Raw genomic sequence first — 21396 nt, 5'->3', positions numbered from 1 at the left:
TAAACTTTATTTTTCACCACACATATTGTGAACCTAACTATGTTAAGTACTTTATTGATCCAGTACTTGGAGCAGTGCCAGCAAACCTGTCAGTACCAAAAAAATGTCTGTGTGGCCAAAAAAAAAAACCATCAGAAACAAAGTTAAAAGGACTAATGACAGACTGGTAGAAATAGTTTCACTTATATCATAGACAGGTGACTAATCTCTATAATACATAAAGAGCTCCTAGAAATTGATAAGTTTAAAAAAAAAAGAGAGAGATGATCAATCCCAAAAAATGGATTAAGAATATGGAAAAGACATTTCACAGGAAAGGAAATACAAATGGCCTTTTAACAAATGAAAAGATGCTTAAATTCATCATGCTAAGAGAAATTCACGTTAAAATCACCTATCTGATTGGCACAAACCCAGAAGTTTGATGATACACTTTTGTGAGGCTGTGGGAAAGCAGACATTCTCATACTTTGATGGTAGCAGTGTAATTGGAACAGTCCTTATGGGGCAGTGGGTAATTTGGCAACAACTATCAAAATTATAAATGCTTTACCCTCTGACCTAGTGTATTAGTTTCCTGGGGCTACCATAACAAAGTACCACAAATGGGGTGCCTTAAACTAACAGAAATGTATTGGCTCACTGTTCTGGAGACTGGGAGTCTGAAATCAGGACATTATTGGGGTTATGGTCCCTCTGAAACCTTAGGGGAGTCCTTCTTTGTCTCTTCCTAGCTTTTGATGGTTTGCTGGCAATCTTTGCTGGTCCTTGGCTCGCAACTGCATAACTCCAATCTCTACCTCTGTCTTTACAACATGTTCTTTCTCCCTGTCTGTCTTCACATGGCCATCATCTTATAAGTACACCAGTCCTACTGGATTAGGGGTCCGCCCTATCCCAGTGTGGCCTCATTTTAACTAATTACATCTACAATGACACTATTGCCAATTAATGTTACATCCTAAGGTACTGAGGATTAGGACCCCAACATAACCTTTTATGGGGGGAAACAATTGAACCCATAATATCCAGCAATCCCCCAAAACACTAAAAAATTAGTGTTTATGCTATAGATTGACTGGAACGACCCAAAATCTATCAGTAGAGGCTTGGATAAATGCCATACCTCTGCAGTGGAGTACTCTGCAGCTGTAAAGCAATGCTGAAGTTAGGAGCTGACGTGGAAAACCCTTCAAGTCAGAACCAGAATGTAGTAGGCTACCTTTGGGGTAAGAGAGAGGAAAAATAATAATATATATTCATATTTGCTTGTATCTGAAGAAACGCTAGAAAAAGACACAAGAAGTTAGTGAAAGTGATTGTGGGAGGTGTGGGTGGGGCAAGTGGGAGCAGAGATACAGTGAAGGCTTTTCTGCTTTCTTATGTTACTTGATTTGTGAATCATATGAACAAGTTACCTATCTCAAAGAACGAAACCAGGAATGACACCAACAGTAGCATCCTTTCGAATTCAATAAAGAACTAATTTTTATGAAATTAACAGGGAATCTGTGTATTGTCCCAGTAATCAACCCCCTATTTCCTTTCTCCTTTCTCTTAAGCTTTGCTTAGTTCTTGGAATTTTACCACTACCATCTCTTTTCAAATATCACACACCTGTTCTTGGTTTGTAGCATCGTTATGACTGTTATTTCTCATTAGTAGAGAAATCATCTGCATACTCCAGAACCTTTGGTCAGAGATGCAAACAAAAGCCAATCAGGCAGGCACTGGCATTCTTTATGAAAAGGCTGTTAGGAACAATCAGGTGATGAGCTTAAGGCAATTTACATTAAAATGGGCTTAGAAGCAGGAGCTCAGGTAATGAGTCTGTATTTCATCTATCTAAAAATTTTAAATAAGGTGTTATGAAAGAAATGTTCATAGCCTTCAGTAGCACATTATCTTCAGTTTCTCTGAGTTTCCAGCTTGAAAGTGAATTTGATTAATGTACTAAGATCAGAATCAGAACTTTTTTCTTAAAAAAAAATTAAGTGGATAATTATGTCCATCTAACCCTTTCCAACCCCCAAAAAAGGAGTTTGTATTTTGATCTGGTCCCCAAGGAGGGGGGGCAGCAAATTTTCCAGAATTCTTTGGGGCCTGGTCACCTAGTTCTGTGTGTCATCCACGTCTTTTATGTCCCCTCTTCTCCATCCTACCGACTTGTGTTTTAGTTCAGCAACTAGAGGGATGAGGAAAAGAAATACCTGTAAGTAAGCCTCTTTGGCTAATTAGTAGTTTTGGTAAGAGAAATAGCCAGGGGGATAGTTGAGACTACGGTTAAAGGACATGTTTTGGTTTATCTGTGAATTTCAGTTTGCCAAGTTAACCCTGGTTTCTTTTGTGATGGCTAATCCATAGCATTATCACATTATCACATTATCACATTATGGATTATAGCATTATCCATATGTGATTATAGCATTATCACATTATCACATTATCACATTATGGATGGCTAATCCATAGCATTATCACATGACCTCTTTTCCATAAGCTACTATTTATTCACTCAGAATATGAATATATTAAATGCTTTTTGTATAAAAGACAGTTCTGTGTTACAAAGAAGTATCATGATACCAGCTCTCAAGTGTACAAGTTAGGCAGGGAGAATGAGATATATATTTATGGCACAAAGAGTATCATAACAGACATCATTCCCAGATATAATTAACACAAACCAAAGAATTGGAGGCAGGAAAAAGTTGTCTGAAAAGGGGAGAGGGGGAGGTTGCAGTGTGGAAAATAGCATGTAAATGCTAATTAAACTAATATCATATATATAGGGTAATCTAAAATAAATTCTGGGCACCTCAAGGCAGGCAGAAAAGTTAAGGAAAGGGAAGATTGGGGGGTGGGGCAGAAGAAAAGAAGTCTTTGTTCAGGAAGGGCAAGTGGAAGGAATCTGCCAGTACATGTGAGTTAAATAAGGTGGACTGCCAGATCTGAAGAAGACAGGTTTTTCCAGTCCTTGTAACATGCAGGAGTAGACCTCCAGCAGTCACAGCTGGACCAGTCCCAACTCATCCTCTGGGTAATAAATAGAAAATCGTTTGCCAGGCAGAGACTTGGACCATACTGCCTGGTCTTTGCCTGCTTTTCCTCCTTTGCTCCTTTGAAAGACCACTGAAACCAAGTGACTTTGCCGTCCTGACTCTGATTATCCCCTCCATGCTAAAATCCTTAGATGCTTCGTGTGGCTGTTAAGATTAATTCTGTCTCCGTTTGGCAGTTCCCATCCTCTTCAGCCCCCACTCCCACCACAGGGCTCTCCTCATTCTCTCCTCTCCAGCCTTTGACCTTCTCTACATGCTACATGCTTCCTCCAACCCTAGAGCTTCTTCACATACTGCCCCCTCCCTCTGCAGAGGCTCCTCTCTGCTAGTTAATTAAGTCCTTCCTCACCCGCTCCCAGACTTCTTGACGGCACTTAGCACAGTGGAAGTTTTGGATTTTTGTGTCATTATTTGATGGTCTCCTGCACTAAACTGGAAGCTCTAACAAGAGAGGAACCATGTTCCATGGTTGCGAGAGGAACCATTCCCACGCACAGCTGGCTTAAAAACCTATCTGTTGTGAATGGATGAAGATTTGAATCACTCATCAGGGAAGCTGCATAGTGTAGTAGATCCCATTGCCACTTCTTCCAGGCTGTTTTCTTACCTGTGGATGCCTGCCTATTAAGAACATCTCAAATAAGAAAGAAGTTTCTTTTTCTCATGTAAAACGCCAAGCTAGTATGGTAAGCTTGGCAGAATTGTCAAGGGCCCAGGTTGCTTTCATCTTCTTTACCAGGCATCCATGAGCCCCGTTTAAGATCAGGGGCTCTGTTAGTAAAGAAAAAGGGGAGAAGAGAAGAGATAGCGGGGCAGTTAGCTGTCTCTGCCACAGTGCCTTCTAAAGGTATTGTAGGGGTTAAATAAATACATAAGACTCTTAGCACAGCGCCTAGCACATGGCACTCAACTGTGGCCCGTTAGTTTCTTCCTTCAACATATGCATAATAAATGACTTACCCGAGAGGCGTTCCACTCCTGTTCTTTGGATGTTTTTCAGCTCATTTCTTTGTCTCTTCATTCTTGGGTCAAATTACTTGGTTTACTATGTTTGCAAACAGTTTATTTTGCGTGTAGGGAACACATCTCCGGTTTCCTTTTGATAATTCATGGAGTAGTAGCCCTTCTGCCACCCCACTGGGACGTTGCTCTCCTCAGCCTCTTGATGATTCCTGTTTATATAAAGTCAGCTTCCCCACAGCTAAGATAAACTCTGTTGAGACAGAGCCACAGATCTGTTTTCTTCTCCTGTAGATGGTGCCATTCGGGCACAAATCCGACTTTATTCAAGGCTGTACCTGGACATGCAGGAGGTGGGCAGTGCGGGGGAGGGGTGTGAGGTGAGGGGGAAGTTCAGTGAAAATAAAGTAAGACAGTGTGTGTTTAGCTTTAACAGTTTATTTTCTTCATTTCCTGTGAAGGCAATTGACCGAGGTGTGGGCTTTGAACTTGTCTATAGCCCCGCTATCAAAGACTCCACAATGAGAAGGTACACAATTTCCAACGCCCTCAATTTGATGCAGGTCTGCAAAGGAAAGGTATGGTTCCATAATTTTAGGATATTTTTCAAACCTAGCAGTTTATTATTATTAATATTACTGGGGTTATCAAGCTGACCCCATATCCTTAAAGCAGAAAGTTCTCAATGCACAGCAACAAATTCTCCCATTTCAATGAGCTTTGCAAGTTTTAAGAGAAAGAAAAATATCCTAAGGAAGAATAATATGAGGGGGGAAAAGTTATATTGAAAGTCTTTATCTTTCAGTAAAGAATTGGCCGTTTACCTACTGTGAAAGAATCATCTAGATACAGTTGTCATCATTGAGTTGAATTAAGGTTATATGACCTTTTCAACTAGTTTTTTAAACTAATGCATCTTTTCTAAGAACTGTTGGGAAGGCTTCTTGTTCTGTTTCTTATTTTAGGCTGCCTTTAGTTTGACATGAGGTCTTTCATCCTTTCACTTTATTTACCTTAACTTTAGAAGTTGGTATTTATGTTAAAACTTGATTACTGGTTATTTGTATTATAAGACTTCAATTTTTTGACATTTGTCTAAGATTAATATTGATTACTTTCTATTTCGTAGAATGTAATTATATCTAGTGCTGCTGAAAGGGTAAGTCTGGCATTAAGTACTTTATTTTTTCCCTTTTCAAGTTAAATTAGTCATGTAATAAAGGTTTATTGCATGTTTTCGTTTTTAATTGCATTTGCTCATTGTAATTGCTGAAGAGTAAAATTTATCTCCATTCCTTTGGGGCTTCAAATTTTGTTTATATAAATAGTTTTTCCTTTAAATTGTTGCAAAATGCTTTTCAGGGATCTTTTATATTTTCAAAAATGTAAGTAACCCGTCAAAATTATAAGGACTTAAATTTATGCAGTTGACTTCCTTGTTTTTAGATACTTAAGCATCCTATTTACTGCAGATGAAGTCACTGAAATGTTACAAATAACTTCTTTCATATCTATTTTTTGTTCATTTTATTTTAGCCTTTAGAAATAAGAGGCCCATACGATGTGGCAAACTTGTATCCTTTTCTGAGTAAGAAGTCATTGAAATTTTCTTTTAGGAAATTTGGAATTTGGTATGTTATACTTTAACAAGATTTTTTAACCTTTTACTATAAGTTTATCAATTAATAGCTTCAAAACCAAATTACATCAGGTTGTGAAAACTTCATCCTTTTGTTTTCTGGATTAAGGGTGAAATAGAAAAAGGGGGAAAGAAGGACTCTATAAAAGCTTAGAGTTAAATGAGTCTTTTCTCAAATGCCTGTTCCATTTGGAGTAAGAACTATAGAACTAAAGTGTCTCTCTCAGTGCCTCTCTCTGGTGAACTGGCATTGTCAGTTATGTTTCTGTTAGTCTCCTGTCCTCAGCTGACGCTGGGTTGAAATCTTTAACGACCCCCTAGAGGGTTGCTGTTTGGGCTGTCGGAAAGTGACGCCAAGGCCGCAGTGTCCACCAACTGCCGAGCGGTGCTTCTGCACGGAGGTGAGCAAGTCCTTCCAAGAAAAACACCGAGTGGTCATGTTAAGAGCCAGTCATTTCTGTGAAACAGTTGAGCCATATCTACTTTCATTATCCTGCCCCTCAGAGTTCCATTAGGATCATCTTTTCTGAACCTGTTTAGCCATACCCATCAGTGCTTTCTCGCCCTTTACTTCAGGCTTTATTTTCAGTAGTTTGTGGAATGAATATAGTTTGCCTTCCAGAAATGAGTATTGAATGCGTTCTTTCCAGTTCTGCACGTGTGTCCCCGCCTGCATTTTGATAGGCTTCTCATCTCCCTTTTTCCTCCATAGGGACATGCTTTCCCTGCTGAAAATCACTGTTTTAGAGAACTGAATGGTGAAAAATATATGTTAAGCCAGTTATGAGGAACACAAAAGCACCAAATACATTTTTAAAAATCCCGCTAACAAACTCAAATCATAACTTTTCACATTTATTACAACTTGTGATTATTTTCTCATATTTGGTTTACCTGTTCAATTATGCACAGACTACACATTTTTTACTCACATTTCATTTATATATATCTTCCTCCTCACCTTAATTTCACTACTTGAAGGCACTGAATTTCTTACTCATCAGATGATAAAAATTGAACTAGAAGTGTTTGATATGCTAGGACTTTGGAGAATAAAATTGAGGCTTTTTAAAAGAAAAAAGTTTACACTTTTCATCTGTTTTATCTTCATTCTCTTTGTAATTTTTAGCACTGGTGGTAGTGGTCAGGAAGCAATTGACTTGATATCACCCAGATGAATGTTAAACTTCAGAATTGGTTGCTACATATAAACTGGGTGATTTAGCATATGAATAGTTAGGTTATTGAGAGCTTGTGTATTACGTCTGGATTTTAGTGATCTGATTTCCACTTCGTAGAACTGGTTACTGTATTACCATGAATTAGATGATTTTGCTTTTGTTTTCAACATTTTTAGTTTGAGATTGTTGTATTACATAGCCTAGACCCATCACATAAGCTCTGGGAATGACCAAATTAATTAAAACTTTATCAGGATTTTCTTGAAATTAGGGAACAGTTGGTTCACACTGGTAGTTCTGCCATTATTTTTGTGTATTTTAAATGAACATAAGGAATCGTCAAGATTTTGGATAACAATTAGTGGTTTAAAACAGACTGAGACAAGGAAGGGAAGTTAATTTTTAAAATTTAGTAGGGAAAAATACGAAGATCTGTGCTTCAAAAAACTCAGCTATTCAAAATAAGTTATATATAAAGCTAGGCTTTTACAGAAGCTAAACTAAAAGAAGCCTTGTGGACTTTAGCATTCCCATTCATTCTGGTTGTGCCCAGGACAGTCCTAGTGTATGCCTGCTGTCCCTGCAGAATTAACAACACATCTACAGGATGTTATAATTACCCTGACTTTAGTTGACATTGGGATCAATTTGAGGCAGCAGTTTCAAAATTCAGTCTACTAGGATTGCAAATTCAGCCTAAGGTTACATTAGAAGAAATATAAGATTCTGAGGCAGGAAGTTTCAAAGTGTCATCATTATCCTCTGCACTGATAAGTCCTGGCTGGCATCTCTATCACCCTGAGTGCCACATTTAAGAAGGACAGCACTGCACTGAAGCACTACCAGAAGATGGTTAATTCTTGGAGGGTGTGAAAACCTTATCATGAGAGCAATTGTTGAAGGCAGTGCAGGAATGGATACCTGGAAAACAGAAGACTTGGGACATGCAGTAGCTGGGCTTCTACATTGGAAGGCTTGCTACAAGGCATCACAGTTAGATGGGTCCTGTGGGATTCTAGAAACCAATGAATAGCAATTCTAAGGAGGTTGTGGGGAGGGGACAGAGGAAAGAGGTTCAAGATCTAAAAGAGTTACTTTATCTGATAATTATAAAAGTCTTGTTTTTCAACGGTTTATAATCCGTTGTCTTAGATTAAGAAGTAAATGTTCATGTGATGTAAAAAAAAATATTTCTGAGATGGAACTAATATAATTTTGAAACTAATGCATTTAGTTTTGTTACAAAGTGTTGATTTTCACAATTTAATTTTTATATTTTTTATTCATTCTACTGATTTTTAGACGTTTACTCATAATCATAGTGATAAACATCTCTAAATGTAACATTTTTTGGAAATCATGGGCAATTTCTGTTTATTTTGAGGTTCTCTGATTATGTTGGTATTTTAATGACCTTGAGAGCAGTTTTGTCCCTTTTATAAATTAAAATGCTTTTAAATAACTGGCAAAGATTTAGTAGACTTGGTAAATTAATCCTGATAAATGAGAAGGTAATATTTAACTTTTAGAATTGACTTTTGTACATGAAATAAATAATTCTTAACTAAATTTATGTTTATCAAATCCTTTTGATTTTTATCTCCTTTGTATCCAAGGGGTCTCTCTTTCTCTCCTCCCCAGTCCTTCCCTGTTTCCTAAGGACTCAGTTTAAATCTCTTTTCACGGCACTGTGGCCCTTCACAAGTACCAGCCTTGTTTCCCCCTAATTTTTTCATGCTCCTCCTTTACACCAGCCATATCGTCCCCTAAGTATATTAGATTCTTCTTACCTCTCTCCCTATGCCTTTGCAAAGGAACACTTTCCTCTCCTTTCCTTTTCCTTCTTCCCTATTCTTAGCATCACTTCTTTCATGATACCTTCCTGATTCATCCAGGCAGAGTTACTTCTTGTGGTGCCTCCATTCCTGTTATATTTGCCCCTGAGGTGCTATCTCAGTGTGTGGTAGGAAGAAGTACTGTGTTAGGCATCCTAAGATCCTCTGTAGATGACACAGAGCCTGGCCCCTTAGTACATTTTTAGCAGAAGTTAGCTACATTTAAGATGAACTCTACTAGCAACCTGACCTAAACTTTTAATAATTCCCATTCTTCTTTGTTCATTGTCACCAATATATAAGAGATCAATAACCAAATAACCAAATGTGCGTTATTCCTCGTTCACTCAACAAGTATTTCTTAAACACCTGTTAAATAACCAGGCATTGTTGGATGTTCGCCATACAATTGATTCTTCAGAGGTATAATCATGATCTAGTGGGGGACACAGATAATGAATGGTCTGTGCTATAAAATGAAGTGAGCACACACACAACCAGGGAAGCAGACTGTTGTAGTTGCCGTCTTGATTCATTTGTGTTTCTACCACACTTTAAGCATGTGCTGCACCAAGCTCTGAAACTTGGGTTCTGGCTACCTAAGATGCCTCGGACAGACCATTAGAGATAACCTGCCCTATATAGTTTTACCCTTGGGGTAGTCCCTTTGGAATGAACTAGATGTTAAAAATATACAGATATTTGTAGAAGCTGGTAGTGGGGCAAGGTGAGAACTGTAAATGGCATCAACACTCATAGCAGTTTATTATGGTTTCATCATTTACTCATGCTGTAAGTCACAGTAACATGGGGATGCTTGTTAAAACCACCTCTTTTGAAATCATGGCTTAACTTCAGGCACTTTGGTTTCCCTGTTTGTCTTATAGAAACTAGAAAAACTGCTTTTGGAATTATTTCCACGGTGAAGAAACCTCGGACATCAGAAGTAGATGATGATTCTCTTCCAGCCTGCAAGAAAGCCAAGTGTGAGAGCTGAAATGAGTCCCCGTCTCTGTCAACACTCCCTTCTGCCTTTTGAGAATCCATCAGCTGCAACAGAAACGGAACCTCCGTATGATTCACTATTTTCACTTGGAGCTAGATACCGGTAGTCTATAAAAGCAGTCTTATATTTAAGCCATTAAAATAGCAAAACATAGTAAAGCATTTAAAAAAAAAAAAGGCTGTCCCCGTAAAGAATTTAGATATTTTAAGAGAAAAGCAAAGACTAGTTCATTTATCCTTTCCGTTAAGTGATAAATGGAAGGTATAATTGAATAAGATGTTTCAATATTCAAGAGACTCTTTAAAAATGTTTCTTGCTCATTTAAAAGTTCATGCTTTTCAGCTTTACTTGATATACATGGCTTATTTAAATTTTACTACTTAAAAAGTGGTTATTTTGAGGACTCTTAAAACTTATGTTAAGGGGTTGGCTTTTAGTTGATCTACTCTTGCTTTAAGCCTCTCATTATAATCGTCAAGTCCAAGTCCTTTCTAAAAGGAATTGCTATAAAATTTGCGAAGGAAAGGAAAAGTGCACGTAAAATCACACTTGGCCTCTTCGTTTGCTGGTTCTTACCTCCGTGATATCCTTGAAATAGGATTCCTTTGAGTTGGAAGCCCCTGAAAACCTAATATTGATTTTTCTAATTGCTATAGTAAAAATCTCAAAGCACTGGACTCAGTCAACTTTGGAAACAATTTTTTTAATAGCAGGATCATTATATTAAGTAGAAGTAGCCTTTTTTGTAAATACCTGCATTTATGCTATATTGATATTAAGAAAATCATTTAAATGAAGATATGAACACTGTTCTGAGAGTCAGAGAATAGATAATTTTAAAAAGAAAGCTTTACATCAAACTCACTTATGAATTTAGATCCTTAAATAAGATATTGGTAAAACAGAGTATACCATAACCAGGTGAGATTTATTCTAGAAATGTAAGGATTTTTCAGTTCTTTTCAATGTACTACACTTTATCATATTACTAGGTCAAATGAGAAAAATCAGAATCATCTTAATAGATGCCTGTAAGACATTTGATAAAATTTAAAGTCCACTCCTGATTTTTGAAAAATAAACACGAATAAAAACCCTTGACAAAATACAAATAGAAGAATATTTCACACATATGTGTATATGTTCATTTCTCTTTATATATTGTATATATATTAAGCATCATGGTTCTAAAAATAAAGCATCTTTTACTTCTTCTTAAGCAATATGATGGATTAGCCTACTACACTCCCTCCATAAAACTCATGGCCACTGCTGCTGAGCCCTCACACCCAGAGTCTGCCACTTCCTTGAGTGCCAGCTTGCTTCTGCCTTCACCCCACTTGGATTCACCAAAAGTTAGGTGTGTGTTTATTCACAAGTCTGTTTATGCCATTGTATTTAGCATTGTAAAATTAATATAAGTTAATTTAAAATTATAAAAACTGATGAACCAGGAGGGGAAAAAAAGGAATTCCCTGGGAAATTAATGCTTTTGAAAAGTTTGGAAAAGATGAGTCATTAAAAAGAACTGTCAAAATAGTTGTGAGCATGACAACTAGATTTAGAGGAGATCCAGTGGAAATTCTGCACTTGGATTGCTTTACCAGAGTCTTTATAAGTGCTCTTTTTTCTTCTTTTTTTTTAAATTGAGGTAACATTGTTTATAACATTGTTTTATGTGTATACATTATAATTCAACTCATGTGTACATTACAGCTTGCCAGCAAAAGTTTCCATCCATCACCATACAGTTGACTCCTTACCCGATTTGCTTTCCCCCCATCCCTCCTTCCCCTCTGGTAAAAACTACTCTGTTCTCTTTATCTGTGTGTTTGTTTCATTTAGTTTGTTCTTTTTCTTTTTTTTTCCCCACATAAGAGTGAAATTATATAGTATTTGTCTCTCTCTATCTGACTTATCTCATTTAGCATAATACCCTCAAGGTCCATCAGTGGTGTCACAAATGGCAAGATTTCCTCTAACTTTATGGCTGAGTAGTATTCCATTTTATATATGTGGTGTGTGTGTGTGTGTGTGTGTACACACACACACACACACACACACACACACACACACACACACCCCACATCTTTATCCATTCATTTGTTGATGGACATTTAGGTTTTTTCCATATCTTGGCTATGTAAGTAATGCTGTAGTGAACATAGGAGTATGTATATATTTACGAATTTGTGCTTTCATATTCTTTGGATAAATTCCCAGAAGAGGAATAGCTGGATCATATGGTAGTTCTATTCTTAATTTTTTGAAGAATCTCCATGGTGTTTTCCTTAGTGACTGGACCAATTTACATTCCTACCAATAGCACATGAGGGTTCCCTTTTCTCGACATCCTCTCTATAACATTTCTTATTTCTTGCCTTTTTGATAATAGCCATTCTAACAGGCTATCGGGCGTGACATAGGTATTAGCATTATCTTTCCACATATATCTCCTCAGGCAAGGGAAACAAATGCAAAACTAAAAAGCTGCACGGCAAAAGAAACTATCAACAAAACGAACAGACAACCAACAAGGACCTACTGTATAGCACAGGGAACTATAATCAGTATTTTGTAATAACCTATAAAGGAAAAGAATCTGGAAATATACAGATATATATGTGTGTGTGTGTGTGTGTGTGTGTGTGTAAAAGTTTTTGTCAGGTTAAAAAAAAAACTACCTACTGAATGGGAAGATACTTTAAAATCATATATCTGATGAGGGGTTAATAGCCAAAATATATAAAAAACTCATACAACTCAACAACAAATACCAAACAACCCAATTTAAAAATGGGCAGAGGGGGCTTCCCTGGTGGCGCAGTGGTTAAGAATCCACCTGCCAATGCAGGGGACATGGGTTTGAGCTGTGGTCCGGGAAGGTGCCACATGCTGCAGAGCGACTAAGCCCATGTGCCACAACTACTGAGCCTGTGAGCCACAACTACGGAACCCATGTGCCACAACTACTGAAACTCATGTGCCTAGAGTCCATGCTCCACAGCAGGAGAAGCCACCACAATGATAAGCCCACACACTGCAACCAAGAGTAGCCCCCGCTTGCCACAACTAGAGAAACCCCACGTGCAGCAACGAAGACCCAACGCAGCCAAAAATAAATAAGTGAATAAAATAAAAATGGGCAGAAGATCTGAAAAATATCCAATATATCTTTGGAAGATGTACCGATAGCCAATAGGCACATGAAAAGATGCTCAACATTACTAATTATGCAAATCAAACCTAATGAAATATCACTTTTCTTTCTTCTTTAAAGAGACTGGAACTCAACAAACTGTAGATCTCCCATCAGTGGAGCCATACTTCCAAGAATAGGCTTTGACCTTTCTTTAAAAGATTGGCACGTGAGTGTACATTTGTATATTTTAAACTTAAAATGTTTAAGGGGATGTATGTTCAACTTTTTTTTGATGCCCCACAATGATCTACTTTTTCAACCAACTGATTATATTTTAGCCCCAACTGTACCAGGTATAATATTGAGGTCTTTCGTGTTATATTAGAAAGGAGGAAAAGTTAATGGCACAATGTGAGTCTTGAAAAACTCAAGAAAAGCAACTGGTAAAGGATAGAAATACAGGTGCTTTTTAGCACCTGTATTTCAAATACATTTGTTATGTATTTGCAGTTGTGCCTGCTTTCTGTTTATGAGCAGGTGCTTATCCTATTATTCAAAATAGGAGGGCATGATGGCTGGTCACCAGTGAAGAACAGCAAGTGGGCTTCTTTAAAGTTTGCTTTTGTTAGAACGTGAACTGGTTTAGTTGCAACAAGGTGACATTACCTTCAGTAAAAGTTCAGCAAAGTGGTCAATTATAAAATAAATACAAAAGCCAGTCGTTTTCATTAACAATAACATGTTATAAAATACCATTTTAAAAGATGCCCCTGAGGGAGGAGCTTCAAGATGGCAGCAGAGTAAGACATGGAGATCACTTTCCTCCCCACAAATACATCAGAAATACATCTACATGTGGAACAGTTCCTACAGAACACCTACTGAATGCAGGCAGAAGACCTCAGACCTCCCAAAAGACCAGAAACTCCCCACGTACCTGGGTAGTGCAAAAGAAAAAAGGAAAAACAGACAAAAGGATGGGGCCAGGACCTACACCATTGGGAGGGAGCTGTGAAAGAGGAAAGGTTTCCACACACTGGGAAGACCCTTCATGGGTGGAGATTGCGGGTGACGGAGGGGGGAAGCTTCGGAGCCACGGAGGAGAGCGCAGCAACAGGGGTGCGGAGGGCAAAGCAGAGAAATTCCCACACAGAGGATCGGTGCTGATCAGCACTCACCAGCCCAAGAGGCCTGTCTGCTCACCTGCCGGGACGGGCAGGGGCTGGGAGCTGAGGCTTGGGCTTTCGAGGTCGGATCCCAGGGAAAGGACTGGGGTTGGCTGCGTGAACACAGCCTGAAGGGGGCTAGTGTGCCACAGCTAGCTGGGAGGGAGTCTGGGAAAAAGTCTGGAGCTGCCAAAGAGGCAAGAGACCATTGTTTTGGGGTGCGTGAAGAGGGGATTAAGAGCACAGCTTACAGGAGCTCCAAAGACAGGCGCGAGCCATGGCTATCAGTGCGGATTCCAGAGACGGGCATGATATGATAAGGCTGCTACTGTAGCCACCAAGAAGCCTGTGTGCAAGCACAGGTCACTATCCACACCTCCCCTCATGGGAGCCTGTGCAGCCCACCACTGCCAGTGTCCTGTGATCCAGGGACAACTTCCCCAGGAGAACATATGGCGCACGTCAGGCTGGTGCGTCATGCTGGCCTCTGCTGCCACAGGCTCACCCCACATTCCGTACCCCTTCCTCCCCCCGTCCTGAGTGAGCCAGAGCCCCCAAAGCAGCTGCTTCTTTAACCCTGTCCTGTCTGGGCAGGAACAGACACCCTCAGGCGACCTACACACAGAGGCGGGTCCAAATCCAACGCTGAACCCCGGGAGCTCTGCAAACAAAGAAGAGAAAGGGAAATTTCTCCCAACATCCTCAGGAGCAGCGGATTAAATCTGCACAATCAACTTTATGTACCTGCATCTGTGGAATACCTGAATAAACAATAAATCATCCCAAATTGAGGAGGTGGACTTTGTGAGCAACGATATATTTTTTTTCCCCTTTTTCTCTTTTTGTGAGTGTGTTTCTATGTGTGATTTTGTCTGTATACCTTTGGTTTTACCATTTGTCCTAGGGTTCTGTCCTTTGTTGTTTATTTTCAATATAGGTTTTAGTGCTTGTTATCATTGGTGGATTTATTTTTTGATTTGCTTGCTCTCTTCTTTCTTTTCTTTTTATTTAAAAAATTTTTTTTAATAATTATTTTTTATTTTAATAACTTTATTTTATCTTCTTTCTTTCTTTCTTTCTTTTTCTCCCTTTTATTCTGAGCTGTGTGGATGACAGGCACTTGGTTCTCCAGCCAGGCGTCAGGCCTGTGCCTCTGAGGTGGGAGAGCCAAGTTCAGGACACTGTTCCACCAGAGACCTCCCATCTCCACGTAATATCAAATGGCGAAAATCTCCCAGAGATCTCCATCTCAACGCCAAGACCCAGCTCCACTCAATGACCAGCAAGCTACAGTGCTGGACACCCTACGCCAAACAACTAGCAAGACAGGAACACAACCCCACCCATTAGCAGAGAGGCTGCCTAAAATCATAATAAGACCACAAACACCCCAAAACACACCACCAGACGTGGACCTGCCCACCAGAAAGACAAGATCCAGCCTCATCCACCAGAACACTGGCACCAGTCCCCTCCACCAGGAACCCTACACAACCTACTGAACCAACCTTAGCCACTGGGGACAGACAACAAAAACAACAAGAACTACGAACCTGCAGCCTGTGAAAAGGAGACCCCAAACACAGTAAGTTAAGCAAAATAAGACAGAAAAACACAGCAGATGAAGGAGCAAGGTAAAAACCCACCAGACCTAACAAATGAAGAGGAAATAGGCAGTCTACCTGAAAAAGAATTCAGAATAATGATAGTAAAGATGGTCCAAAATCTTGGAAAGAGAATGGAAAAAATACAAGAAACGTTTAACAAGGACCTAGAAGAACTAAAGAGGAAACAGTGATGAACAACACAATAAATGAAATTAAAAATTCTTTAGAAGGGATCAGTAGCAGAATAACTGAGGCAGAAGAACGGATAAGTGACCTGGAAGATAAAATAGTGGAAATAACTACCGCAGAGCAGAATGAAGAATGAAAAGAACTGAGGACAGTCTCAGAGACCTCTGGGACAACATTAAACGCACCAACATTCGAATTATAGGGGTCCCAGAAGAAGAAGAGAAGAAGAAAGGGACTGAGAAAATATTTGAAGAGATTACAGTTGAAAACTTCCCTAATACGGGAAAGGAAATATATAATCAAGTCCAGGAAGCGCATAGAGTCCCATACAGGATAAATCCAAGGAGAAACACACCAAGACACATATTAATCAAACTGAAAAAAATTAAAGACAAACAAAATATATTAAAAGCAGCAAGGGAAAAACAACAAATAACACACAAGGGAATCCCCATAAGGTTAACAGCTGATCTTTCAGCAGAAACTGCAAGCCAGAAGGGAGTGGCAGGACATATTTAAAGTGATGAAGGAGAAAAACCTACAACCAAGATTACTCTACCCAGCAAGGATCTCATTCAGATTTGATGGAGAAATTAAAACCTTTACAGATGAGCAAAAGCTAAGAGAATTCAGCACCACAAAACCAGTTTTACAACAAATGCTAAAGGAACTTCTCTAGGCAGGAAACACAAGAGAAGGAAAAGACCTACAATAACAAACCCAAAACAATTAAGAAAATGGTCTTAGGAACATGCATATTGATAATTATCTTAAATGTAAATGCATTAAATGCTCCAACCAAAAGACACAGACTGGGTGAATGGATACAAAAACAAGGCCTGTATTTATGCTGTCTACAAGAGACCCACTTCAGACCTAGGGACACATACAGACTGAAAGTGAGGGGATGGAAAAAGATATTCCATGCAAATGGAAATCAAAAGAAAGCTGGAGTAGCAATTCTCATATCAGACAAAATAGACTTTAAAACAAAGACTATTTCAAGAGACAAAGAAGGACACTACATAATGATCAAGAGATGAATCCAAGAAGAAGGTTTAACAGTTGTAAATATTTATGCACCCAACATAGGAGCACCTCAATACATAAGGCAAATACTAACAGCCATAAAAGGGGAAATCTACAGTAACACAATCATAGTAGGGGACTTTAACACCCCACTTTCACCAATGGACAGATCATGCAAAATGAAAATAAATAAGGAAACACAAGCGTTAAATGATACATTAAACTAGATGGACTTAATTGATAGTTATAGGACATTCCATCCAACAACAACAGAATACACTTTCTTCTCAAATGCTCATGGAACATTCTCGAGGATAGATCATAATTTGGGTCACAAAACAAGCCTTGGTAAATTTAAGAAAATTGAAATCGTATCAAGTATCTTTTCCAACCACAACGCTATGAGACTAGATATCAATTACAGGAAAACATCTGTAAAAAATACAAACACATGGAGGCTAAACAATACACTACTTAATAACCAAGAGATCAATGAAGAAATCAAAGAGGAAATCAAAAAATACCTAGAAACAAATGACAATGAAAACACGATGACCCAAAACCTATGGGATGCAACAAAAGCAGTTCTAAGAGGGAAGTTCATAGCAATAGAATCCTACCTTAAGAAACAAGAAACATCTCAAATAAACAACCTAACCTTACACCTAAAGCAATTAGAGAAGGAAGAACAAAAAAACGCCCCAAAGTTAGCAAAAGGAAAGAAATCATAAAGATCAGATCAGAAATAAAAAGAAATGAAGTAAATGATAGCAGAGACCAATAAAACTAAAAGCTGGTTCTTTGAGAAGATAAACAAAATTGATAAACCAGTAGCCAGACTCATCAAGAAAAAAAGGGAGAAGACTCAAATCAATAGAATTAGAAATGAAAAAGGAGAAGTAACAACTGACACTGCAGAAATACAAAGGATCATAAGAGATTACTACAAGCAACTATATGCCAATAAAATGGACAACCTGGAAGAAATGGACAAATTCTTAGAAATGCTTAGCCTTGGAATGAGCAAGGGAGAAATAGAAAATATAAACAGACCAATCACAAGCACTGAAATTGAAACTGTGATTAAAATCTTCCAACAAACAAAAGCCCAGGACCAAATGGCTTCACAGGCGAATTCTATCAAACATTTAGAGAAGAGCTAACACCTGTCCTTCTCAGCCTCTTCCAAAATATAGCAGAGGGAGGAACACTCCCAAACTCACTCTACGAGGCCACCATCACCCTGATACCAAAACCAGTCAAAGATGTCACAAAGAAAGAAAACTACAAGCCAGTATTACTGATGAACATAGATGCAAAAATCCTCAGCAAAATACTAGCAAACAGAATCCAACAGCACATTAAAAGGATCATACACCATGATCAAGTGGGGTTTATCCCAGGAATGCAAGGATTCTTCAGTATGTGCAAGTTGATCAGTGTGATACACCATATTAACAAACTGAAGGAGAAAAACCATATGATCATCTCAGTAGATGCAGAGCAAGCTTTCGACAAAATTCAACACCCATTTATGATAAAAGCCCTCCAGAAAGTAGGCATAGAGGGAGCTTACCTCAACATAATGAAGGCTGTATATGACAAACCCACAGCCACCGTCATTCTCACTAGTGAAAGACTGAAACCATTTCCTCTAAGGTCAGGAAAGAGACAAGGTTGCCCACTCTCACCATTCTTATTCAACATAGTTTTGGAAGTTTTAGCCACAGCAGTCTGAAGAGAAAAGGAAACAAAGGAATCCAAATCGGAAAGGAAGTAAAGCTGTCACTGTTTGCAGATGACGTGATACTATACATAGAGAATCCTAAAGATGCTACCAGAAAACTACTAGAACGAATCAATAAATTTGGTAAAGTGCAGGATACAAAATTAATGCACAGAAATCTCTTGCATTCCTATACACTGATGATGAAAAATCTGAAAGTGAAATTAAGATAACACTCCCATTTACCACTGCAACAAAAGTAAAATAGGAATAAACCTTCCTAACGAGACAAAAGACCTGTATACAGAAAATTATAAGACACTGATGAAAGAAATTAAAGATAATACAAACAAATGGAGAGATTTACCATGTTCTTGCATTGGAAGAATCAACATTGTGAAAATGACTCTACTACCCAAAGCAATCTATAGATTCAATGCAATCCCCTATCAAACTACCACTGGCATTTTTCACAGAAGTAGAACAAAAAATTTCACAATTTTTATGGAAACACAAAAGACCCCGAATAGCCAAAGCAATCTTCAGAAAGAAAAACGGAGCTGGAGGTATCAGGCTCCCTGAGTTCAGACTATACTACAAAGCTACAGTCATCAAGACAGTATGGTACTGGCATAAAAACAGAAATATAGATCAAGAAAGCCCAGAGATAAACCCACACACATATGGTCACCTTATCTTTGATAAAGGAGGCAGGAATATACAGTGGAGAAAAGACAGCCTCTTCAATAAGTGGTGTTGGGAAAACTGGACAGCTACATGTAAAAGAATGAAATTAGAACACTCCCGAACACCATACATAAAAATACACTCAAAATGGATTAAAGACCTAAATGTAAGGCCAGACACTATCGAACTCTTAGAGGAAAACATAGGCAGAACATTCTATGACATAAATCACAGTAAGGTCCTTTTTGACCCACCTCCTAGAGAAATGGAAATAAAAACAAAAACAAATGGGACCTAATGAAACTTAAAAGCTTTTGCACAGCAAAGGAAACCATAAACAAGACAAAGAAAAGACAGAAGACCTAATGGGCAGAAGACCTAAATAGACATTTCTCCAAAGATGATATACAGATTGCCAACAAGCACATGAAAGAATGCTCAACATCATTAATCATTAGAGAAATGCAAATCAAAACTACAATGTGACATCATCTCACACCAGTCAGAATGGCCATCATCAAGAAATCGACAAACAATAAATGCTGGAGAGGGTGTGGAGAAAAGGGAACCCTCTTGCACTGTTGGTGGGAATGTAAATTGATACAGCCACTATGGAGAACAGTATGGAGGTTCCTTAAAAAACTACAAATAGAACTACCATATAACCCAGCAATCGCACTACTGGGCATATACCCTGAGAAAACCATAATTCAAAAAGAGTCATGTACCACAATGTTCATTGCAGCTCTATTTACAATAGCCAGGACATGGAAGCAACCTAAGTGTCCATAGACAGATGAAGGATAAAGAAGTTGTGGCACATATATACAATGAAATATTACTCAGCCATAAAAAGAAACAAAATTGAATCATTTGTAGTGAGGTGGATGGGACTAGAGTCTGCATACAGTTAAGTAAGTCAGAAAGAGAAAAATACCGTATGCTAACACATATACATGGAATCTAATAAACAAACAAAAAAAAAAACGGTCATGAAGAACCTAGGGGCAAGACTGGAATAAAGACACAGACCTACTAGAGAACAGACTTGAGGATACGAGGAGGGGGAAGGGTAAGCTGGGAGAAAGTGAGAGTGGCATGGAATTACATACACTACCAAATGTAAAATAGATAGTGGGAAGCAGCTGCATAGCACAGGGAGATCAGCTCGGTGCTTTGTGATCACCTAGAGGGGTGGAATAGGGAGGGTGGGAGGGAGGGAGACGCAAGAGGGAAGAGATGTGGGGATATATGTGTATGTATAACTGATTCACTTTGTTATAAAGCAGAAAGTAACACACCATTGTCAAGCAATTATACTCCAATAAAGATGTTAAAAAATTTATAAAAATTTTTAAAAATAAAACAAGTCTACTTTAAAATGGAAAAAAAAAAAAAAAGTGGCCCTAATCACAAGGACATAAATTACCAAGAAATGATGGGACTCAAAAAAAAAGAAAAAAAAAAAAAAGAAATGATGGGACTCTGTGAGGAAAACTGTTAAATAAAAGTGACGTGGGAAATTAGACTGGAATACATGAAGGGAGATGTGGTACATCAAATTCTCCCCCGATTTAATCTATGAATTTAACAAAATCCAAAACAAAGTGTCTGTATGTATTTTTGTTTGCTTGTGTATAGTTTTTCTTTTTAGACTTGCTATTTTGAAAGAAAAAAGTTTGAGAATAGCTAGGGAATTTTGTAGAAAAACAATGAAAGACACTTGTACAGCTGAGTATTACAGAGTACAACAGAACTCTAGTAACTAAAACAGTGTATAATTGGTACAGAAATTCATATAGAAGAATGAAAGAGCTGGGAGTCCGGAACACTTCAGTTATAGGAAGTAATGATGGATTGTTCAGTAAGTGGTGTTGGAACAACTGGTTACCTGGCAGGAGAGGCAGGACAGCACAGTACAGTACAGTTAAGTGCAAAGACTGTAGACACACTGCCTGTGTTAAAATTCCAACTTGCTAGTACTTACTACCTGTAACCTTGGACAAATGACGTAACCACTCTGTGCCTCACTTCCTTCTTCTCTTCTCCCTGTGGCATTATTGCAAGGGTTAAGTGGATTAAAATTTGTAGAAGGCCCAGAGCAGAACCTGTCATATAGAATGTACCTACTAAATGTCAGCTGTTATTCTGTCATTTAGGGAAAACA

General features: G+C 38.4%; 1 protein-coding gene across 1 annotated transcript in view; it reads left to right on the top strand.

Annotated features, from left to right (window-relative positions):
* RPP30 (ribonuclease P/MRP subunit p30) overlaps nt 1–10900 on the top strand; it is a gene marked incomplete at its 5' end in the record, with an annotated part of 29089 nt that extends 18189 nt beyond the window's left edge. The window contains 5 exons of the mRNA XM_082854323.1: nt 4484–4600; nt 5152–5181; nt 5559–5596; nt 5983–6062; nt 9565–10900. Of these exons, the coding sequence (XP_082710449.1) occupies nt 4484–4600; nt 5152–5181; nt 5559–5596; nt 5983–6062; nt 9565–9674 (375 nt within the window). The 3' untranslated portion in view covers nt 9675–10900. The remainder of the gene's footprint in view (nt 1–4483; nt 4601–5151; nt 5182–5558; nt 5597–5982; nt 6063–9564) is intronic.
* Nucleotides 10901–21396: the final 10496 nt, after the last annotated feature.

This window comes from Leucopleurus acutus, assembly GCF_964270905.1.
Source record: "Leucopleurus acutus genome assembly, chromosome: 14".
In the NCBI taxonomy this organism is placed as follows: domain Eukaryota; kingdom Metazoa; phylum Chordata; class Mammalia; order Artiodactyla; family Delphinidae; genus Leucopleurus; species Leucopleurus acutus.
Note: the sequence above shows the minus strand (reverse complement) of the source record. Positions and strands in the feature narration are given on the sequence as shown.